This window comes from Peromyscus leucopus, chromosome 2 (genome assembly GCF_004664715.2).
Source record: "Peromyscus leucopus breed LL Stock chromosome 2, UCI_PerLeu_2.1, whole genome shotgun sequence".
Taxonomy (NCBI): Eukaryota; Metazoa; Chordata; class Mammalia; order Rodentia; family Cricetidae; genus Peromyscus; species Peromyscus leucopus.
Window position 1 is genome coordinate 89593388 of NC_051064.1, and position 25675 is coordinate 89619062.

The 25675-nt window shown below is 40.9% G+C and overlaps 1 protein-coding gene across 10 annotated transcripts in view; it reads right to left on the minus strand.

Moving 5' to 3' along the window:
- Nfib (nuclear factor I B) overlaps positions 1-25675 on the minus strand; it is a 419841-nt gene that overhangs the window by 192154 nt on the left and 202012 nt on the right. For 8 of the 10 annotated variants that reach the window (XM_028873297.2, XM_028873298.2, XM_028873303.2 and 5 more), the window contains exon 2: positions 22489-23020. In XM_028873297.2, the coding sequence (XP_028729130.1) occupies positions 22489-23020 (532 nt within the window). Of the gene's footprint in view, positions 1-13093; positions 13236-22488; positions 23021-23401; positions 23799-25675 lie in introns of those variants that run through there. The other 2 variants (XM_028873301.2, XM_028873307.2) reach the window with 2 other exon arrangements.

Below are 25675 nucleotides of genomic sequence, written 5' to 3' on the forward strand. Positions count from 1 at the left end.
ACCATGTCCAGTGACTTTCTCTCCAAAGTACTACATGATTTGTGCAATCAGCAACAATATAAATGTGACAGTCACAAAATATGTATGTGGTAACATACATAAAACTTAGAAATAATGTACCTTTTTCATGTAATTATTCACAGAAATAAATGAGCATGACCTTAAATACTCTGCCTCTAAGACAAGCTCATGTGTGTATAGAGTTCTAAACATACATGGAGGTGTCTGTGTATGTTTTTTTTTTTTTTTTTTTTTTTTTTTTTTAAGGCAGGGTCTCACATATCCCAGGCTGGGCTGGAATTTGTTATGTAGCAGAGGATGAACTTGGACTTCTGATCCTCCTGCCTCCATTTCCCAAGGGTGGATTATAGGCATGAGCAAACAGTCCTGCTTACGCCTGTACTGAGAATAGAACCCAGGGTCTTGTGCATGCTAAGCAAGCCCTCTCCTGTGACATATCTTAAAAAAACAAAAAACAAAAAACAAAACAAAACAAAAAACAGCTTCCTGAACGTACATGGGCTTGCCCCAAACCTCCTCTGTCCAGACGGCCAGGAGAGCTGTTTTCATATGTTACCTGACTGCCTGGGTTCAAAGTCCTTGCTCACTCCAGAGTAAACCCCATCAGGACAGAATCTGTGTCTGAATAAACGGCAGTCTACCGAGATGATGATCACCACAGTGGTGGCTTCCACCTGAATGTGTGGGAGGGTTAAATGGGAAGTGTGGTGGACGTGCGTGAGAGGTTGTAGCTGTCCATACAGTCCCTGTCACCTCACAGCTGGTCTGGCAAGATAACTACTCTCTGGCTAAAGGGGTTAGTTTACAACTACGGAAACAGACAGCCCCACATTAGAGTGTGCCCCATGCTGCCTAGCTGACACAGCTGGGTGTCCCTGTCATTTCTGACTGAGGGCTCTCAGGGGATGAGTCACATTGGCTGCCTTTAAGTGTTTTGTTTGTTGTTTGTTTGTTTTTGGACAAAATGCTCATATATTTACTAGAGACAGATTTAAGGAATTCAAATTAAGTTGAAAAAAAAAAAATCTCTGCAAATTCCAGCTATGACCCAATACAACAGTGCCCTGGAGTCTGTACCTACTTCATCAAAGGATCAAAGTCCCCCTGTTTTAACGGTCACATTCCAGCCTGGACAGAACATCTTCTGTGTGACTAGCTAGGGAATAGAGCATCCTGACTGCAAGTTCCCAGCGAAGGGCTGCAGTGTTCTTTGGGACAATGGCCTCCTCATTCAGGGCAAGTGCCGCACTAACAATGCTCAGTGCTGCATGAACTCAAGCTGCTTCAGCCTGAGCCTTCACTGTTCTCACACACATCTCTGAAAAGAAACCGAGCAGGAAGACAGAATACCTATATTCTTGTGTATAAATACATAAACACCAGAGAGGGCTTTGTTGTTCACTGCTGACCAAAGGAGGGAGCTACAGTGTCTGGCGGCATACACACACAACATACACACACACACACACACACACACACACACACACACACACACACCAGGCAGGAAGCAGGAAGAAGTGTTTGCTGTGGGTGAAGAATGAAAACCGTCTCTTCCTGTAGGCACAGTCACCCTGAGATGTGTTGACAGTCATTTAACTGCTTCCCAGATACACAATTACAAAGTGCAATTTATAGCCCTTGGTGATGCAGAAAAAAACACTTAAAGAATGTTTTGTTGGGGAAGGTTGAAGAACCAACCCATCACCATCATTACCATCACCATCATCACCATCACCATCATCACCATGACCATCATCACCATCACCATCATCACCATCACCATCACCACCACCACCATCATCACCATCACCATCATCATCATCTTGCATTTGGTAGTGGGTCTCAAGCCTTGTATATACTAAGCATACACTCTATCCTTGAATGAATGACACACCTAGTGAACCACATCTTCTTAGTGAAATAGTGCCAGTGACGTTGGAAGGAGTTGGCTTGTGGCAGGCATGGATTCAAACCTTGACTCTGTCACTAGCTGTGTGATCAGACATACACTCAGCAGTGAACCTCAACTTCGGCCTGTTACGACAGTAATACTTGGGCCTTCTAGGAACTGTAAAGATTGCATTAATTAATTCAAAGGGCACATGGGACATTTTCAACATGCTGTAGCTGTTTTGTGACTGCTGATCTTACTACCATAATAATAAAACTCAGAAGGCAGTGCCAGTTTGCTGAGGTGGGGTCATTCCTGGAGGCTTCTATCACATTAGCTTTCTCACTATGATCTGCCATCTTATAAAAGAAGAAAATAATCCCTTAAACCAAAAACAACAGAATAAAACATTTAGGAATAAAACCTTAGGGTAGACACAAAACTCTTGTCTAAGTCTTCTGTAAACCCAGTACCCAGAACCTACAATAACTATAATAAGTATTGATTCTGCTTAGAAAAAAAAAAAAAAACTAAGAAATTTTGTAGAAAATGTATCTCTATTTCCTTCAGGAAAGTCTTGTGGACAAAGAGCTCACTGTATATACATGGTACGTACAGATGTTAATATCCTAGAGAAAAAGAATCCACTTTTCCTACCTGTGAGAACAGCAGAACAAGTATTCTAAGCCATGAGGCAAGCACTGAACAGCTCCATGAGTGGGCCAGTGAGGGCTTTATTTTAAATCAGACATTGGGAGCCCAGGCTTCAGGTTCTGCTTCACTATGGACTGCTCTTGACTTGCCTAATCCTATCTCTAAGAATGTTTTCTTTTCCCCAATGTATCCTTTGTGTCTTGTACAATGAACACATCCAATTCCAGGATCTCACACAAGAAGCACAATGGAGTAGAGAGAAACAACAAACGACAAAGGAAACTTAGTTCAAGGGAAGAGATGAGCTGGGAAATCACAGTACTCCGTCTCAGAATTAATAAGTACAAATGGAATCATTTACAAGTCAAATGTAAAACAAATGAGCACTTCAATCTTTTCTGAAATATGTGAAGAAGTTAAATGAGTTTGTGGGTTTTTTAATACACAGTGTGTTGCTTAATGTACAAACACTTGTATTTGTCCCTGTACCCTATGTGGTCAGAGGAATCTTCATGGCCTAGATGGATGGTTGAGAAAGAGCTCTGGAGACCAACTACATGGGTTCAAATCCAGCCTGTGTTTAACTAGATCAACTGCAGTGTTGTCCGTTTATGAAGGGACAGAAAAGCATCTACGTGATGTAGTGGATGAGGATTAAATGAAGCCTGGTTCAGTGGCTCATTCCTATAATCCCAGTAGTTGGGAGGTTGAGGCTGGAGAATCACTACAAGTTCAAGGCCAGCCTGGTCTGAAAAAAAAAAAAAAAAAAAAAACTGAAATGAGTGAGTGACACAGATGACTCATTAAACAATGTGTAGCATGCTGTACATGCACACTAAATGTCTGCTGGACTCTGTCCACTACACAGCAATGGCCACATGCAGAAAGCCACCTCAGCCTAGAGAATCTGACCCTTCTTAACTATGCTATCTATTGTCAGTTCAGTACTCCCTCAGCACTCCAAAAACAACTCAAGGGTAGTATTACCTCTACTTTGCATAAGAAATGAAGCCCCTGGGACTTCAAAGCTCTTGCTAGGACTCATATCATATTGCTAAAAACTGTGAAGAATCAGATTTTCAACCCAGTACTCAGGATTCCCAACTTTTTGACACTTGTTCCCATGGCTTCTTCTGGGGGGTTCCAACTCAGTGGATTCCTGGTCACTTCCTCTTATGTGTCCCACCCCCAGGCTGATGCTATAGAGCTAGGGAAATGACTAGATGCCCCCCAGTGCCACATTCATTCTTGTTATTTGTGCAGATAAATGAAGTCGTCATTAGGCGTGTGCCGTGTGCTCTACCGCCCAGCTCCATGGCACTTCTTGGTCTCACTTAGCATCGGGGTACTAATACCACCCAGAGCCCACCACACTTCTATGATGGGTACAGTACAGAAGGCATCCTGACTAGTTCTTCCAATTCCAGCTGAACACAATGCACCAGAAGCAGGCACATTACTACTGCATGTGCCCTACAAAGACTTTAGTCTAATCATTATTTTTTGTTTTCTTTTTGAAACAGGGTCTCACTATGTGACTATGGTTGTCCTGGAACTCACTATGTGGACCAGGGTGGCCTCGAACTCACAGAACTATGCCTGCCTCTGCCTCCCTCTTCCTCCCAAGTGCTGAGATTAAAAGCATGCACCAGCAGGCCCTGCTCTGCTCTATTTTTAGGTTTTTCCTTTTGTGAGTGTGAACTGAAAGCTACTATAAAGGTTTGGTACAGCTTGAGTCACAGGACTGCCATGATTTTCTTTATCCTTTTTCTGGAACTACCCCCGAAGAAACACTATCCTAGAGTGGACATCATTTACGGACAATAAACTACATTAGGAAAACTCAATAGAGAAAGTGGCTCCTGTTTTGTTTGTGGTACGTCACCATAGCAGGCCATTGCCTTCAGCAAGTAAGTATGAATTTGCATCATACCATACTTTAGCCTAACAACAAAACACAGATCATCAGACAAAAACCTTATTTTTTTCTACTCAGCTGGGGAGCCAAACTTGACTTTTCAAACATAATGATGTCTAAAAACTGAATTCAGCTAACTTTAGAGTAATTTTAAACAATTTTGTAGAATAATCTGCCTATCATATTTTTACTTGCTTATAGAATTATTTTGTCAGTTATGAAATATATTTAAATAAATTTTTGATGCATAAGATATTGACATTTTCCACTCAAGATTATAAACAATTAAAATATTACAATGAACAAAAAAACTTAGGAACAACATGTTAAAAAAAAATACACTAAAATCGAAGAGGCAAATTGTTTTAAGAATAATTTCAAAACTAGAATTTAATAGAGCTAAGCAGTCACAAGAGGTGAAATTAATTAATCAAAAACGCTTATTCCTGTGCATTGTAGACTCTGAGCTAAAACATCAAATTCATCATATTAAATTCTTTAACAAACTTTTAACAAAAGATCCAGTTTGTCACACACATATGTCTCCTCAATGCAGAGCACAGCATCGCCAACTACAACCCATCCAGGCGGACTCCGGGCCACAGTCCCTTTGTTTTGTCTCTTAGCCCCTGAGAAAACCCTGCTCAAGCCTCACCTCCTCTCTGACCTTTCCATTACAGTCCCACTGGGCCCCCTCCCAGCGAGCTCGGCACCTCTAACTATATTTAGTAGCGGGTGAGACAGTTAGGTGGTGTGTGCCCGTGTTGCCGCCATGAGCTTTCCGCTGCTAATCAACACTACAAGTAACCACGATCTTTCCTAATTGTAAATTACTTGAGCAAAGTCATAATCTTTAAAAATACTAAAACAACCAGTAACCAATTTGTGTATTTATACCAAATGTTTTATGTTTTCCTTGAATGATGCATGTTAATAATTTCCTAAGTGCCTACCTCATTAACTCTATATGTACAAAATCATATTCAATACCAGAATATATACTTATGTACACACACACACACATAATACACACTTTTAAAAAGCTAATAACCATTAAATGAGTAACAAGGTCAGCATTACTATGAAGTGACTACTGAGGTAAAGATCCAGTACCAAAGTATTTCAGGCACTTAAAAATATATCATCGGTGAAATAATTTTAATGACATTTTTTCAAAAAGACAAAACAGTCAAAACTCTTCTTCAGAGAATCTTACACATAATATTGAAATATTTCTTCTCCACTGGTTTGGGGAACTATGATTAAGTACTAATAATAAGGTGAAAAGGGAAAATGCATATATACCATAAGTAGATACATAAATATCATATGCACATATAAATATTCAAGCCCACGAAAACATTTGGGATTTTAGTCTGATTCCCTACATAAATATCACTGTCCCAAATACTTGCTTTTAGTCAACAGTTATGAGTATGTTCACTTTTGTTTCCAATTACTTTTATGTCAGTGATCTTCTTATAACCTAAATTAAAGGTCTTAGGGAAAATGGATATTAGCCATGTATACTGGATTCTAACGGGGAATTTTACTGGCATCCAGCATATGGTTGTGCTCCTAGGGAAGGCCATGCCTTTAAGTTAACCACAAATACTGGCATGAGGACAGTGACCTGCTGTGGTTCTCCACTGCTTGCTGCTGGGATGGATTCTACAAAGTCACATAGCAGCCATAATACCTGAATTCTCACCACAACTACAATATTAGAAAAACTGCAAACTTCAGGATTTTTTTCTTCCCACTTTATTAGCTGTCCTCAAATTAATACTCTGCCCCTACAATAAGGACACTTGATCTTCCAGAATCCTCAGAGACAGGTAGGGAGTACTCTCGCACAGAATAAAAGTACTGATGACCTACTCTGTGTGTCAATACTGTGAAAGCTGGTTAAAATCAGAGCATACCTGTAAAGGTTTTAGATTGGGGTGAGGGAGTTTTGTTTTTAAGACAGTCTCACTATACAGCCCTGGCTGTCCTGGAACTCACAGAGATCCACCTGCCTCTGCTTCCTGAGTGCTGGGTTTGAAGGTACATGCCACCATACCCAGCTGTCGGTAAATGTTTTAACATGCACCTGCAATATGAGAGGTGTGGTGCTAAGCACTTTACAAGCATTTTCTCATTTGACTCTCAGAACTGCCAAGTAAAAGTGCATACCACTCCAGAGCTCAGGAAACCAAATCTTAGCAAATAAAACCAATTTACCCAACCACACGGTGAACACTACAAAACCATCATTCAAACCCACAGCATGATCTAGAAAATGCTCTGTGACTGACACAGGCACATATGGTTCCATTTTGCTCATTCTTAAATTAACACACACACACACACACACACACACACACACACACACACACACACACTGGGGTGACATTTTGAAACAGTGACCCATCACTAGACAAATATAAAGAAAACAAGTTCCAATAAACAATTTGCCCAGTTTGAAGGCTTTCCCTTGTACCACTTCAGTAACCACAATCCAGTTCCCCTGTTGTTCTATATACAGTTTAAACTGACATGCTTTTACATGCATTAAAGAAATGTCATCTACGTCCTGGGACACTCCCACATCATCTCCATGGCTTTGCCTTGCAATGTGCTTCTACAGTATCCAATTTTATTCATGTGCTTTTCCATCTACAATTGTGTCTAAGAAACGCTCCTTAAAACTTGCTTCACAAACCATTAACATAGAAATGAGCTTTTTAAAACACCTTTCTAACACTGTCTGCCTCTTCTTCCATCAACTCTGCTCCCAGGGACCAGGACACACATGAAACATAAACTCCAGCTCAGCCTTTCCCATTAGGAAAGGATTCTTACCCTAAAATATCCTTTGAAGGGTCCTTTGATGGACCTTTCGAACAAAACTTAATGTTTTTTTTTTTTCTAAAAATTGAACTTAGACAGAATCCTTAGAAACATCTCTTAAATAAGAGCAATTATATACTGTTGGTTTTAAACTTTTAAATAAATTATAACTGAGATAAAAGATGTACACAGCACAGAGGGAAACGGAGACAGCAATTATCAAACTAATCTGAAAATTGCAGGTATCCAGGGGCAACCTAAAAACCAGCTGAAGACAGCTCCTGCTATTTCTTAAAATATGTGACTTTCAAGTTAATTTTTTTTCTTAAACAGGTTTCAAACATTTATTCAATCACTTCAAACCATTTCTTGCTAGGAGTTTAACAATGCATTTTTAGGGGATTCCTTCTGTGTTCCAACTACTACCACATCCATGTTATTAGCTAGTTGCCTGTCACTTTAAGGGAGTGTTTTCCAACCACTGGGAAGAAGAAAGGCAGCTTCTTATGAAAAATGTGGCTGCAGACTGACTTCAAGACAGCACTTCCTACAAAGAGACAGAAAGAAAACCCCAGACCCTTGAGTCAATTTATTTCAAGAAAGTGAAAATAATATACTAGATGTTTTATGACTTTAGTCTGTGCTTCTTTGAAAAGGTTGTTGCTGGTGTTTTTATAAACTAACACTTTTTATTAGATATGCTTATTCTTCCTCTGCAGCAGTAAGGCTGACATAAACAACCAAAGAGGCTTGAGTCTCTTAGGCACCATATTCTAAACTGTAATCTCTTGAGATTGCCCCGTTCTAAGATTCTACCAAGTAAAGGCTGCTTGTTTTAAAAGTAAGCTTTTTTTAAGTCTAGACTGACCTAAAGCATCTGATTATTGGACTTTGAACTGAACCACACGGAAATGTTACATAACACTCAAAAATAAATAAAACCTATTAGAACCTCAATTTAGCAAGAGTATTGAATCTTCTTAGGTGCTGGTTAGCATGAAGGAGACTTCCTTGCCCCTTGGCCAAGCTAACCAGAAGCCAAATTCCTACAATGCCAGAGCTGAGGTCTTGGAGAAGCCCTCTAGAAACTGAGTCACAGAGAGACAAAGTCCCCCAGGTACTTGACAGAAGTAGGACCAATAATTGTTTTCTCTTTCACTTCAGCAAGCTGCTCCAATCATTGTGTGGTCCAGAATGAAATCTGCCAGGAAACAAACAAACAAAAACAGAGAGAGAGACAGAGACAGAGACAGAGACAGAGAGACAGAGAGAGAGAAGGAAGGAAAGGGAGGGAGGAGGGAGGGAGGGAGGGAGGGAGGGAGGAAGGAAGGAAGGAAGGAAGGAAGGAAGGAAGGAAGGAAGGAAGGAAGGAAGGAAGGAAGGAAGGAAGGAAGGAAGGAATGTCCACTGTCAGGTCACTAAATAATTTAGCACCTAATTTTTCCTCTCTATAATACAAAGATCTCATGCTCAGAAAGTTACAGTTTAGAGTACATTAAGTGAAATCCCATCCATATGCAAATATGTTTTCTCCCATATGCATCTTAAGAAAATAACAAACAGAAAAATAATTTATCCTCAGCCCCTAGAAAACAAAAACTGAAATTAAAAGAAAGAATGGAGAAAATCTAAATTGTATATTTTCATTCCTTCTAAAAGGATTAAATAACAGAATTCTAAATGGTTTGTTTGTACTTTCCATGCAATATGTAGATTAACCATGAAATTCTGTTTGGGACACTTTGACATCTGTTTTCAGTGCGTTACAATGAAATCTGGGGACTTGATACATACATTTGCTGTAATAAAACTGTCACTAATCAGTGTTTTCCAAAATATTGCCCATAACTATTACTATTCAGTAGTCTCATTTGCATGATCTAATACTGTTGCTACATCGTGTTTTTCCCTGACAATGTGGTAGCTGGTCCCAGGCACATGGTCTAAAATGGCTGCACACCACTCGGTGATCTCAGCCTTTCCACAGACTCTGCACAGACGACGCAATCTGTCCTAGAATGGACTGACACTTCATTCTTCCCCAGATACTCTTCCTGGAGCTGGAGCACCAAGAATGAATTCACATCCCAAGTGTGAGACACTCAATAACAATAAAGACGCCCACAATGACGAGAGAACTCTGCCTCATGGGGCTTGTACCACAGGAGACACAAACATAATCCTAACTTAGGAGCCCTTTCCACAAAATCATAATGATGCTCTTTGAACAATGAACGAAAGGTGAGTCTTTGACTAGCATAGTCCCGTTTCCATGAACTTCAGAAGCAGATTGAACCAGACTTTCAAACTGAGTCTGCTCTCTAGGAGTGATCGGAGGTTTTTACCAATGACAGATACCATGACCACAAGTTTTACAAGGTGGTAACAACTGGATAGTGAACTGCATAAAGGTTTCTACTCACATTGCGTGTGTCTTATACATCATATACAAAATATGGGTCTCAGAAAAAAAAAAAAAACTCTAAGAATACAAACATGGTATTCACCAAAGAAGAAAACTTGCTAAAAATATTTTTCTACCTACTCTCGTTCTAAATGAATTCCAGATTTTATCAGTATTTGGAACTGTACTTATATTGTTCAAATCTAATACAATTTCATTTTGTCCTCCCATGCACTCATCTTAAATCTGAAAAATGTTTCTCTATACACATGTTTTATATTATACAAACGTTGGATACAAAAAGCAGATTAATCGTGAGCCCTAATGCTGTGTTTGTTAGTACTGAGAAGTCATTCCAACTGTTCCAAACGGGATTACTGCAGTATAACGAGTCTATTTAATTATTGTAAGACCAGTGATCCTCATATTACTATAAGCTGCTTTTCCCTTATTTGGAGACTATAAATGGAACCGAAATTGCACATGATAACTACAGGTCATACCCTGAAACATGATGCTTGATGTAGCAGGAATAAAGAGACATCTCAGCATCTCTGAGAGGCTACAAAACACAGCCAGTATTTAAGATCCATGTGGATGTTCTCATGTGGCATCACATTAACTTACATCATAAGTGTAAGCAAAGCTTTCAAGTGCATTGGAAAGACACAGTAACAAATGTTACAAATGTTATCAGCAGCAATCCAATTTGAATGTTGAAAACTTGAGGATACACTGTGTTCTAGGAACTGCTTTTATAGGTTTTTGTGTATCCTATGAACAGAACAGCAACTGAACACCAGTGTCTTCTCAAAAAGAAAAGGCACACCACGGATTATTAGAATTTAGGGACCAGAATCTAAACAAGCTGATCAATGTTCCGATCAATGTTCCATGCACACCCTAGTTACCCTTTAACTAATAGATAAACGTGGAACAACTTCTCATCCTGACCCCTGAGTAGATCCTGTAGATCTATAATAAGCATTATCACCAAACCCTTCATGTAGGAATATGTTTCTTCTGCACATAGCATCAGCATGACATATGATTTAAGATATTTCACTCTTAATCTCTCTGCTTTCCAAATCTCTGTGCAAAGTGAGGGAGAGAAACAGTCCACTGGCCATGGAGAGCAGGACCAGCCAGTTGCCCAGGAATCTGGCACACAAATTTAGCTCCAGGCCCATGGGGAACCAACCAACCAGAGTTACTGAAGTCAAACTCTGATCCCAAATTACCTCATGGTGGGGAGAAGCCAATGTTTTAACCATTTCTCCTTTGGCATCCAGTTGCTCTAAGTAAAAGTGAAATCACTCTAAGCAATAAATACTAACTTCTTCCCTCTAGAGATCATTTAATTAATTTTCAGGAAGCCACAAAAAGGAGGAATAGGAAAGACTGACTTAAAAGAGTCAGATGGCAATGAAATAAAACCAATTCATGTAACCAATTAAGCATTCTGAGGCTTTGACCCAACCAAGGGTCATACGACCTTTCTGACTGAGAGTCTCAAAACCAGCGGCTTGCTCCTTTTAAATAGCTGTCCAGCCTCATCATATTATTCTCACTTTGGTCCAACTTGATCTCAAATGTGAAGGAAGTTCTTCCAAATGTTGGTAACTTCATTTTGCTACACAGGAAACTTACAAGTACTGACCAGGGCATCCTTTAGCCAACACAAGTCAAGTTCTTTATTCAGAGAGGCACAAATAAAATTATGTTACTCCTTTCTTTGAAATATTTCTAGGTAGATCAAGAAAACTCTAGAAAATCTAAGGACTACTGAAATGATACAGTAATTCTAATTTAAGCAGGTTTCAAAACTATACAGGTTTCAAAACTATTCGCTAACTACATATGCCGACCTTCACAGTTCTTGCTAACGAGGACCCATACCCAAGAGTAGGAGTGGACTGTTACTTTCTCTGCTCTTTAGGATGTATCACTGGAGGCAGCTACTAACTCACTGCTGAGCACTTGCTTAGACATTCCCACATTCCTTCCCTCCATGCTAGACAGTTTGTCTGGAAGTCTCCAGACTATGTTATAATCTAGTCTATGTTATATTCCTTCATATAGAGTTGTAACAGCTATTATTAATGAATGTTTACTTCTATGACTTCACAAATCCTTAAAGAGTCACATAACTCCCATTTTCTAAAAGAGAAAGTCAAAGCATAGGAAATGTAAAGGATTTAACCAAAGCCACAAAGCTGATACAGGGTACCAGCAGAAGCCAGCGTCTGTGGCCATGCACTTTGTGTTAGAGACGACTGAATGTTAGCATGCTGCTTGTATACCTGTGTCATCTTGACAGAGTTACCTGGGAAGGGGGAACTTCAGCTGGGGACAGCCTCTGTCACATTGGCCTGTGGCATGTCCATGGAGCACTGTCTTCATTGTTTACTGATATTAGACAGCCCAGCCCACTGTGAGCAGCACCATCCCTAGGCAGGTGGGACTGAGCTATATAAGAAAGCTAACAGAGCAGAAGCTAGAGAAGAAGCAAGCCAGGAAGTAGCATTCCTCCATGATCTCTGCTTTAGTTACTGACTCGTGTTACTGCCTTGACTCCCTTCAGGGATGAAACGTTAGCTGGAAGCATACAGTGAAATGAACAGTTTCCTCCCCAATTGTTTTTGGTCACCGTGTTTAATTATAGTAACAGAAAACAAACCAGAAGCTTGTATGTCACCAAAATTCCTGTTTAAACCCTAGCTCTGAAGATGATGGTATTAAGAAACACATTTGGTACCAAATTAAGTCAGGAGGGTGGACCCTTCAAAAATAAGATGAGAGACTTGAAGAGAGGTCCCAGTGAATTTTCAGAGAAAATGCTGAAGGAGGTAATCAGCAACCCATACAATGGCCTCACTGAACTCTGACCCTGGACTAACAGTCCACAGAGGAGGAAGATGTGTTTTGGAGTCTGTAAAGTAGCCAGTGTGCTACTCTGTTACAGCGTCTAAACTAAGAAACTTCTTTGCAAAACCAAACAGCCCCCCCCCAAAGATGTGTGAACAGCAAAAGGAATCCAAAATTCAAAGGATGACAGATTTTTAATGGTAGATTGTTCACTCCTCAATCCATAAATCATCTTTCTCAATTCCTGCCTGATCTAAGCTCTATATCTCTTTCCCCCGAAATTCTCTTCTTTAATTCCCCAGCACCTACTAACTAGCCATAGGCCAGAAACAGGACCTCTGCCACTCAACAGCTGAGATCACTTTAGAATCTTTAAAGAACTGAGGACCGTGTCTGGAAGAACATCACAGAGGTTCTTCACATCATCCACACCTTTGTTCCACTGCCATGTGACCCAGTAGCCCACTGACCACGCCCACACTCCACTCCAGGTTAGCATTACCTGTGGGTGGGATGCCAATGAACGAACAGAAAGCCAAGTGGGCTCTTCCCTCCTCTAACTGGTTTCCATAGGAGAGGAAATCCGAGGCTGCTGATCCAGTGAGGTCTGGTGATGGTGCCCAACTGCCCTTGCACTCTGAACCCTAAGATGCATTAGCCACAGGGTTAAAGTTTAAAGGCACTCAGACTCCTCAATACCCTGAACATTCCTACAGCAAGACAGTCTAATACAACCACTAAAAGAAAGAATAGTTTTAAAGAAAATTCCCCACCTGCTATTTGTAGGGGGAAAAAATTGTAATGAGAACCCAGAATTTTAGTGCTTTTCCCAGGATTCCATCACCACACTGTCTCTCATCTGTTGGTGTATCCACACACGTGTAAACAGTGTGCAGCATAAGAAAAAAATGCACACTCTAACTTAAACTTCCTTCTTTCCTCTAATAATTTAAAAATAAAATGTAACAGTTTGCATTTTAAACATTTAATCTGGCAAATATAGGAAAAATCACGAAGTATAGCGTCATATTTGGCAATGAAAAGATTGGTGGGATAAAAATATCTGTTTTAACATTTTAGAAGACATTTCCAATATTTTTAAAATTAAATTATTTCACTGCTTTGAATGAGAACCAAGGTAAAATTCTCCATTTTTGAACACAGGGTTTTCATGAGGAACAGAAAAACAATTTTATATTCATTAAGATAAACAGTTAACTTTCCATACTGACAAAAGTCCCTACGGAAATGAAATCTTCACATTTACTACGATGGGTCACTACTATGTCATGAAATTTAACTATTTCCCTCAATAAGAATAGGTTTCCCCCGAAACCATAACGTATTTTAGAGGACAGTATACTCGGTTTCAAGTGTTCTTCTTTTCTTACATGTTCAGGATATGAGTTTTCCCAGTGCTGGACAATGATTACAGTACCAAACAAGTCAGTGGTTTCGCATCACTAAACTTATCATTTTAACCTACATAATCAATAAAACACTTTTACTGTAACAGCTAAAATGTTGAAAAATAATTATTAAGGAAACCATAAATACAAAGGGCTAAGAAGTAAGCCTCAGTGGAACAGGGAAAGGAAATCGTGATATGTCACCACAAAACACAGAAGTTGAAAATCCACAAAGAATTGATCCAAATCCCTCCAAATTCCTGAACACAATCCTCTACCTCCTCTAGCCAGCAAGGCTGCACATTTGTCCCCATGACTGTCAGCAAACAAAGGAAAGTCACTTCTACAGCCAGACCATGTCAAACAGAAGATGTAGCTACTGCAGAGGGACGCCTTGAATCCACTGGGGTGTAAAGTGTGGGCTGGGGCCTTTTTGTCAGCTATGACCATAAAAGAATAAGAGGAAACAGTGACATTACTGCACAATAGAAAGGTCAAACAGCTTGCAGCCATTTCATGACCCAGACAAGTCAAGGTCAAGGGATTCAGGTAGCAACTTAGCTAGGGCATAAGTTACAGCCCAAATGAATTGTTTTAACACATCAGCTTTGGTCAATTAAACCTAACAAGGCAAGTTGCATCCCGTAGCAGGGTTCCTGACACCAAGGCCAGAAGCTGAGACCAACCTCATAAAACAAGGCTTTTAACATAGCATAGCAAATTTAAGCTAATCCATCCAGAAACTGCAGATGTCAGAATAATAAAATACAAGTTGTCCTAAGTGAGAACATTTTTCACACTTTTGTACACATGCAAGTAGAGTACCCTACTTCTATGAATTACCAAATGTACCCTACTCCAAGTCCCTTTGTTAGCATCTATATGCATGGTCATTTCTTTGTTCCTACTTTCAACATTTGCTATTAAAACTATTATGTTTGCCTTCATCTTCTCCAACATAAATGTACAAAAATCAAGCTTTAAAAAAAAATCTTTGTTTTCCTTCAGTAATAAAAGTATGTATGTGTCACTTAATAGTACTTGGTACCTGTTAAATACTATTTCTGCAGTTTTACAGAAGACAAATTTTGATATATGTAATATTAAATCTTTCCATGTATTTTAAAAATCAGTCCATACTATTTATTCAATTTCCTACTTTGAGAAATAGTTGAAGCTAACTATAACTTTAAAATTGTACGTACTTAGCATTTAAGAATTTTTCTCAAAGGCAGTTCCTATTTCGCTTTGTACTTGTTTGAACAAATTCTGTTTTCTGATTGTGCTGTATCAGTAACTCAATGCATGCTCTGAAATGCCTTAAAATGGGATTTTGAAAATACACAACCTCCAGGCAACTTTTCAGCTCATAAAACTACTTCATCCATCACTCCATATTTCCAATTATATAGTCTTTATTCAGAGTTCTTTAATTTGTCTGTGATTCATCAACAGTGTCCTGTTTAAACTATCATCATAAACAGAGAGAATGTGTGTCTAAGTGTTTTATTATAAACAATGTATTGGTGCACATGAATGGCTGGCCTTTTTTTTTTTTTTCTTAGAATACTGCTTTGCTCAAATTATAAGAATTTTATTTTTTAATGTGTGGCCCTCAATTCAGCCTCAAGGTCTTTCCACCTCACTGGTTAATTGGTGGCCATTTATCCCAATTTTCTGAATAATGTAACAACTCAAAAGCCCAACCATTCAAGTGTTATTACTCTCACATCCTGGAACTTTCAGTTAATACAAGCTAATCCTAAAGACTTGCTATACACACTTAGTTTTCACAAGATCCCTACATTTTGATGATTTACTCTCTGTGCCAAATCCTAACAACTAAATTCTGTTAAATTAACCACACCACACAATTAGAGTTCAAGGACCCAAGAAGTTACTTTAAAGTGAGACGGTGTCCCACACGGCCACAGAAAAGTGAGCCCAGTCAAAAAGAAGCGCCTCTCCTGCCGGTGCCTGGCACTGAGACATGCTGCTGTACCAACTCGGGTTTCCAGTCCTGTAAACACGGGGCCTTGAGATTTCTCCAGTGATCCCTCCCTGCAAGGATGAAGAGCTGGGGCTCTGGCTTTGAAGGCTGTGCTGCCTGCTCTGCCACGGCATGTGTACCGACAAACTCCTGCGGGTCGTGAGCTCGACTTCCATCACCGCTGCACTGCCAAATGCTATCCTTTTACAAACCAGAAGAAACTTATCAGAAGCCACTCTCCCAGCAGAAGACAACCCTTGCTCTTACTGACGGTCAGTTTTAGTGTGAGCCGTGTGCTATTTCCACTCTTCATAAGCCTCCGCCATACAGAGCAGTAATTGCTCCTTTGAAGATAAGCTCAGTTATCCTGTAGGCCATTGTGATGGCAGAAATGAAAACTAAAGGCATCTCAGTTTTTAGGAACTGCAGAGGATTCAGACTCAGCCTGGCCACGCAGGTCTTCCTCTTGAGGTTCTGGATTCTAACTGTTCAGCAGAGACAGCCAGGGGAATGTCATCAACAAATAACGGACTTCATGTTAACTTAGCAGAATCAAGGCTCGCGAGGAGAGAGAGCCTGCTAAGTTGAGTATCTTGGATGGTTTATTCAAACTGGAGTACCAGATTAAAAAGAAGAAAAGTCAATGGATCTCAAACTTTCACTTCCTTTTGGCAATTTTCATTCAAATTCCAAATTTAGGAGGGAAACAACTATGTGCACTTTTAAATCCTACTAAATCTTTCATAAATCTATACTTCCGCATTTGAATGTGCTTATGCACATTGGAGGTCTCCAGGCACACAAGCATCACTGTGTTGAGCAAGGTACTGGCCCCCACAATACCCTGTCATTCAGGGCTCAGTGTCCCTAGATGACCACCATTTGTACACAGTGAACAGAGTTTTGATTCTCACTCCCAGGAGACACGGAGTACTAGGTGTGTGACTCCAAACATACAAAATCCATATACATACTTTCCATTTCAAAATGCATACTGCTGTCTAACTGGGAGCAAGGGCAGGCTGGGAAAGCAAGCCCAAGGCCAGAGCCTCCAAAGGATGCCTCACCAACCTTGGCTTCCTTCAGAAAATAATCCCCTGCAGGGCGTTTTGAATATTTGAAAATCGTGATTATCCCAAATGGCACACACACATACACACACACACACACACACACACACACACACACACACACACACACCACCCCCGTCTCTCTGTCTCTCCTGCATTCTCCTTTCCCTCTGCCTTTGAAAAGTGAGACCATATTAACAGCAATGCAGAAACTGGCCTCGCCATATCAGGACACAGACGCTAACCTTTCCAGCTGGCAGCCAGGGCCTCAGAGTTTAACTCTTGAGTTGTCTAGCAAAGCTATCTTTATGGCAGGGGCAGCAAGGCAGAGAAGGTGAACTTCTGGCCCCTTAGGCCCTGTTTGGTCAGTGGGAAAATGGCTAAGTATCTAATCTTAAAATATATGTTCTAACAAAGGTCTCATTAAGTCTAGGGGCAAGACATACCAATGAGAGCCCTTCTTTATCTTGTGAATTGTGTGTGAGGAAGAATGCAAACAAACGTGGACCAGAGTTCAGAAGTTCAGCCAAGGACAGGGTACCAGGATGGGAAAATTTAACAGTGATTTCCTAAGCCAAACAGGTATCCACACAAACTTCATGCCCTCATAATGTCATAATGAGAGCCCACCAAATTACCCCACAGAGCAGCTTCATTTAAACAAGTTATGAAAGCTTATTTTCCCCACAATGGGAAATACCTGCAAATGAAGTGAAAATTATTAAAATGTTAAAATGTGCTGTCAACTTGCAAACAATTATCTATTTAAGCTTTTCATAAAGAAATAATTGTTACCCAGAAGGATTCTAAGCTGCAGTAGCTGAAGGAGGAAAATCGCTCCTTGCATGTGCGTCCTCACTAATGCCATGTGACAGGCAGGAAGGGTTCTGTTTCAAAGACAATAATGATTACAACTTCCCCTCTAAACAAGTCACATCTTTCACAACTTCAAAATACACTTCAATTATGATATCGTTTAACAATCGAGCAAGAAAAGTTGCCATCCAGCAGTGGATCACAATTAATGTTAAGGGTTCCACAAGGCTAGAGGAAGCTACTTGTTTGGGATAGAAGCAAGACTGCTGAGCTCTGCCATCCTCCAAAACCACGTCTAGTAAGAGTGGAAAGTACACTCCAAAACTCACTCAGCCTGACTTGCTTTAAACTCCCATCTGTGAAATTCGTAACAGCGGACACTATCTCTTCAGATCTTTCAGGTTTGTGTTGTGACCTCTCTTTTTTTTAAACCCCTCCCTGCCTCACAAAAAGCCCAGTCCTTGTTTTACACACCCCACACCCCCTTACACGCCCCCCACCAGCATCCCTGCATCTCCTGGCTCCAGACAGGACACAGTCTGGCAGCTCAAGGGCTCCCTTAGGCCACACTTCCTTGTGTTACCCTTTGGGTAGAACTGCTAATCCTTCTTATTAATTAATGAGATAATGGTGGTTAACCGAGAAGCAATATTAGTGCTATCTAGGAAACTTGAACCAAAATTATATTTTAGCCTTTCGGTTCCTGTCCGTCTCCACACTCACTCCCCCAGGGTGCGGAATTGTGCACTAAGAATTTGGTAACATCCTGATGCAGAACTGAGGAGGTCAAGAGTGGCTGGTTTTAACATGTAGTTCCCTCGTTAAGGTTTTCTGTTTTTCACATGTTCATTGTATACATTCCTAACTGGAGAGGGAAGGAAGGGCCTCTCAACAAACTACTAAAAGAGGAGGAAGTGTAGAAACTGAGAGAACTTAGAAATGGACTGAGGAATAAATAGGGATATAAACAAAAGCAACAGCCAGTCATAACGGGTGCATGGATAGACCACTACGCTGAGCATGTCCCTACACACCTGTCATAGCATACTCTGTACTTTGAGAACTGTGTCCTGAGAAGGTGTCCAGCACAAGGCTTGCTTGTTTCCATTTTGTTTGGCTGTGTTTTGTTTTTGATGAATGCAATAACAAAGACAATATGGGAACTAGGTACCACCTGCCCAAGAATCTTTGGACATCTTTAATATCTTCGGGAATATGGAGCCCATTTTAGAACTATTTTTCCTTAATCTGTCACAATCTTTTTTTAAGCCTTAAAAAAAAAAAAGGAAGGGTTTTCTATTAGCTCAGCTTTGCTGCAGCAGGACGAGCAAGCAGCTTTCATTCAGGGATTGTCAAAAACTTTCCAGTGTGCCCACTGCAATGCGGATGCCAACCAACGAATCAAAGGCATTCAGCAGCTAGACAAAGAGGGTCTGATGCCAACCTCGGTGCCACTGGCAACCATTATTGGCATCAAACACAGTGTCTGCCTTTTTTTTCCCCCCTCGCCTGGCACTTCACAAACAAAATGGCGGTTCTTGTAGCAACGGGAACAGCCGAAGCGCAGCCCTCTGAATCAGTCGCATCAGATGATTTTATGGACTTGAATGTAGTTACTCCCAAATTGCTTACCAAATTTTAGGTAAAGTGGGGGACATATAATTTTATAAATAACTACATTTAATATTACCCTTTGCTAATATAAAGAAAGAATAAAATGGACTGAATTGCGGTCCATCAGGCTATAGGCACGGAAGAGGCTGAGTAACAAAGACACTGAGCTTTGAACAAAATACTGCCCTGTGATGCAAAAGCCTAATAAACTACGTATCAAAAATGATTTCAAAATATATAAATTCTCCCCAAAAACTATATCAGATGCAGATGTAGGACTACAGCTCGTGTCAAAGCTCCAGTAACTCTTTCCACATTTCAGAAAAGATGAGGTTGCTGGGGATGGAGAAGGGGGAAAGTGTGGGTGGAACCAAGAGAGAAAGAGGGAGAAAGAAAAGCAATGGGAAGTTGGTCAACAAAGGAAGTTTACTAGCCATCCATCTTTATTTCGTCTTCCATTAGAGACGAAGTATGTGATCTGCAAATAGCCAAGAGGACTATTGACATTTCTAGATCTGGAAATTGTCAATATATTGTAACATCACTCCACACTGCAATGCGGATGCCAACTAACAAATCACAGGCATCCTGAGCTAAACAAAGAGGGTCTGGTGCCAATCCTGGTGCCAGTGGCAACCATCTTTGGCATTCTCTCTGTTCTTCCTCGTGTTTTCTCCCAGTCCTTTATAAGGAGAGAGGGAAAGGGGGGGAAATAATGGTGCTGCTCATTCTCTCATAAATATTTCCCTCTTTCGATTTTTCTTTCACGCTTTTCTTCCTACTTTATCTAATTTTTAAAATGAAGTAAGTATGATTTCACGTACTTGGAGGAAAAATAAAAAGTTAGGATGTGAGATGAAGCACTTTGGGCATCCACAGCCTTCGATTTTAAAACCCACTTTCTTGAATCAACTACTATGTAAAATGACAATCAATCTGCAGTTCACAAATGAAAAGACACAAATTTTGAAATAGAGAAAACACAAAAGCACCCTGATGTGACTTTTTAAGAAGGGCCACCAGGTGTTAAGAGGAGATGAGGCAAGGGCAGGGGGCAGAGGGGACCGATGACGAGATGCACAGGGAAACTGCCGAAAGGTTTGCTATGGCAGGAGTCACCGAACAACAAAATCAGTGTTTTACCTGAAAATACAGACTTGGCTCAAAACTTCATGATAATCATGACTACTCCTGTCATGCAAAAAAAAAAAAATTATGGTTTCATGTCTTTTTTTTTTTTTTCTTTTTTCAATCTATCTTCCCAAATCCAAAGGACAATCTCTGTTGTCAGTTGAACAAAAGGAAGAGATTTGGCTTTCTGCCCCAGGGTAAACCTGCATGTACGTCCACTTAGGGACTGCCCATCCAGAGTTACAGTGGGAACACGGCACAGACCTTCCCTCCCGACTAAAGAGTGACATGACCCCCTCTGCAAAACTTTCCCTTCTAACCAGTGACTTTCACAATGGGTACAACACACAGTCAATCTAACACGTACACACAGCGCACCTTAAAATGTCAACTCTTAAGCAGCTGTCAACCAAATTGGCGTGTGTTGATGAGCTTTTATTTTTGGACATCAAGGATGAAAAATATGTTCTCCCTACCCATCAGTACTCAAGTTTGGGTTCTTAGTACAGGGAAACAGCAAACGTGGTGTTTTGTTTGTTAGGAAATACACTCCAACACTGCTATTTAAAAAATCAAAGTAAAAAATGCTGAAATGATACTCAAGTGTATCTCCAGAACTAAGTCAAGGGGTAATAAAGACAAAGGGCACACAGTAAGTACTGGAGTTCTGAGTCATAAGAGCAATTTTCTTATTTCACTTTTCTGGATGACAATAAAGTACACAGCAATTTATTAAACCCCACATTTATATAATGAGCATCGGATAACTGTCTGCCACCTGGCTATCTGCAGGCCATCTTCCCTCCCACCAGGCCAAGTTCGGAAATGACCCGCCATCTGTGGCAGCCCAAAGTTGAGGCCACTTTCGGGATGGTGTTTTCTTAAGGGAACTTTTCCTATGTGGGCTGTATCCTGACATACTGATTGGAAGAAAACAGAGTCAAAAGTCTCACCTACTTCAGAAAAACAGAAACAACAAAGAAACGTATCGCATCAAACCCCAAATCCCTGGCAACAGCACTGCCTATTTTGCACTGTCCAGGCAACATTTACAGCACTCTTTATCGTGGACTTTAAACACGGGCCAGTATGCAGCCTCTGCATTCTTTTGAGATTTATTTCAAACCAGTGTAACCAGTCCCCTTTCTGGTTTGCTCTGTGATGCTCTCTAAAGAAAGCTGTGACTTCTTCCTTGGGAAGCATTATGAATTTGCATTCAAGTAAACTAATAATAGAAAGTGTTCCCAAGTACTCTGGGAAAGTACTATAAATTATTTAAATTAGAGCTGCATTGCATTAAATCTACAGTGAATACTGCAAATCAAAAGGAACAGTTGATAGAAATATTAAAATTACACAAATCTAGGCTTCTGTCGGATATATATTTTGATAGTAGCCAGCTTGGACATTGTGTAATAGTCAATGCTAACTTGAGTTTTGGTACAAGCACCACTAGATTCCTGAACAAAGTTCATCTACCTCGTTAGGTAAGAGACCAGTACAAAGATTATTAAACAGCACTTTGACTACCATCAATAAAGTTGCATTTTCAGAAGACGAGAGGAGATGAAGCCTAGTACAGAAAGTGGAGTTCAAAACACTGCATTTCTTAGACTACTCTGTGTCCGTTTGTCCTTTGGTCTTTCTTCAAATGCAGAAGCCTATCCAGGTAGGAAAACTCCATGTCCATTTTCATGGCTCCTACATGACCATGGACATGGAGTACAACTGGGCACATCCAGGTACCCAGAGAGGGCAGAGGACATCTGGAGGCCTCCAGGACACTCTAGCCCAAGCTAGACACCCCCTATCTGGAGGTGGATGGACAGTGTTTGCCGTGTTAGAAGAAAGAACAATCTGCTCCTACCTTGCTCCTGCACGTAGTATGCCAAAAACAAGTCAAGTTCCTTAACTGATACTGTGATGTGGTGCGGCTGGACACAAAGTGCTGGGTTTGTGCAGTGTGGGGACTTCATGAGCCGCTCGCCATCCGTACTCTCCAAAGGGATGCCTTTGAACAGGATCACCATGACTAGATCCAGACGCCAGACTTTGTCTGCCTGTCGCAGGCAGTCGATCCTCCTGATCTTACCCTTCTGGTCTGGATTGGATAAGACACAGCACGGGTGCTTCTTGCCAGTCACGGTGAGCACAAAGTCCTCCCGGTACTCCTGGCGGATGTCTTTGCGCAGTTTGGCCAGGAGACGGGATGCCCACTTCTGTTTGATTTCCGGCTTTTCGCTGAGCAGTTCATCTTTGACTGCTCTTTCTTCATCCTTTGACATTCGTTTCTCGTGCTTTTTAAAGTACTTGCGTTTTCGAGCCTGCAGGTTGAACCAAGTGTAGGCGATTGCACGGACGTGTGGGAGAAGCGCCTCAATAAATGGGTGGAATTCATCCTGCGGGAGGTGGGAAAGAAGAGGTGTGCAGTCAGTTCAATTTCCAACACTGAAGAAAAACAAAACAAAAAAAACGAAAGACACAATCCACTTCCAATTCAGAACAAAAACTTATTTTAAAAAACAACATTATTTTCTAAGTTAAAATGAACAAGACATCAGGAGAAGAAGAAAATAAAGTATGCCCCCTCTCAACAAAAATTCACAAATTGGTTCTCCCTCCTACAGAGAAAATGTGGTTTTATTTTGTGTTTTCGCTTTGGTCCCATCCCCCCCCCCATTCCCACCTCAATTTCATGCATCTACATCCTTTAAAATAAGGTGCTTGGCACCAGATTTAATATTTAAAGGTTTGATTGACCAGCTAGCACTATGCAGTACCATTTGACAAGGAACACAGTGATTTTTTTTGCTTGTTTGTTGTTTTGTTTTTTGTTTTAAGCCGAGCAGAGCTTCTCAAAAGGCAGGAGCGAAGCCACTGTTCATTTCTCGTCTCTGTGCCATAGAAACACAAAGCATGTAGATGCTCACTGTAATGCCACACAGTTCCCGCTTTTGGAGCATGCTCTCAGCAAGAGGCTGCTGGTGGCACAAAGAGCATGCGCCATTAAACTTGATCCATTTTCTTATCAGACGTCCAACATTCCTACACTGAAACAGCACCATTCCAAGAGTGGTAACTAGAGAAACCGGTCTACAGTAAGGGAAAGTGGGCAAAGGACAGAGCTTGTCTATCAGTGTCCCGAACACAAGGTTTCCATACTTTGAACAGCACATTCTCTCCCGGCACCACCAACAGTAGCTTCCAGCACGTGCACAAGCACGCGCACACGCGCACACGCGCGCGCGCACACACACGTTCTGTCTTTCTCTCTCTCTTACACACACACACACACACACACACACACACACACACAACTTTCATTTTTAAATAGTTTTTAAAGTTGAAAACAAAATGACATGATGTTCTTGCCACCGCTTTCCTACAGGCTCTGAAGCCCCAGAGTCAGTCCGTTTGCTCACCGATCACATGAGTATGGCAATTATTCAAACCCCTTAAAAATCAATCTGAGGTTGAACAATGAAAAAATGGCAACTTGGCACCAACTTTCCACTCTTTGTTTCTCGGCATGCTGTGGCACGGCGACACCAGGAGTGCACCCGAGTCGTTTACTGCTTTTGTGGAATCTCTACAATTCATGTGCCACACAGATGGAGCATGGGACGGGCCTGGGGCACACACATGCACGTGCCTGGGAGCCCACCAGTGCTTCAGTCACACAGTTCCCAACCGCCCTGCGAATTAAGTGGTTTACCTTGAAGGCCTGCATTTTTTTTTCCTGCCTATTTGAAAGGGAGGGGGCCATCAGGCACTGCAGATCATCCCTACCTACCAACCTTTCCGGTGGAGTCAGTGTTTCACTACTTCCTGACTTAGGTAAAGCTGGCCACATAAGCTCAGGCCTACCGCTGTTCAGAGAAAAAGAGCAGCACCCCACACATGCACGCTCCATGAATGCAATAAGCCACGCACTGACGCAAAGGAGAACTCCACCACGACCATTTTTCTGGTCACTCTGACTGTTCTGTCATCCTAACCACAAAAGAAGTTTTCTCTAATAGGTTACATCCCAAGCCAGAATGGACTGGTTCGTGTTAGTTACTCTGAAGTACGTGGAGTAGTAAACAGTCCAGCAGAGTGACTAATTTCATAAGATAAAGGTGATCAAAGTAAACTAATGACACTCCAACAAAGGAGCTGCCCCCAAATTCCATATCTCCGAGGAAGCCTTTTTAAGATGAAATTCAAAGTTGGAGTGCAGAAGACTGCGACATGCTCACTGTCTGCGGCTCAGACCCAGAACAGGTATATGACTCCCCTCATCAATAGCATGGTTATCAAGTGTTCTGACATATTGCCGACGAAGAATGAATCTGAATTTTATAATGCAGAATGCAGCTGATTACATCGCAGCATGAGGCATAGCCAAATGGCATGGAGGAAATTAAACCGATCAGTACTTTCCAGCAGAGATTTGAACAATTCAGTTACTATGTGAGCACATTAAAGGAGCCCATGGAAAGAGTTAAACCACAATCTGTTCTTTGTGTGGTAAGGCAGCCCTGCTCACAGCAACCAGAGCCCATGATAAGACCTCCCTATCTCCATACACTGTCTGATGCCATGCTTTCAGCTCCCACTGTAACTGTAAAAACTTTGTTTATCCCCTCCCCTCAAAATACATGCAAAAGGAAAGTCTGCCTGCTCAAGGAAATGTGGACTTCAATGTGCTTTATGAACTCACTTCCTAGGATCTGACTTTTACTGTGATTTGCTGATATGATTCTTAAAATGCATCTACACTCTGTAAAAGAAAACCTTGAGGATGCAGAGGAAGGGGGAGCATGCTCTGTCTCATTCCTTCGACCCTTACCATACTTTTAAAAATGCACCACTATTTAATGGCTAGTAAGCAACCCAGGAATACTGAAGTACTTCGATACTTAAATACTATGTTCAGTGACATTTCATTTTCTTAAAAGGATATCAAACATAACTTTTGATTAAATAATTTTAAGATTTAATACTTGACAATAAACATCATCTATCATATAACAATTTTTAAATTTTAGATAATTGCATCACACCACCAA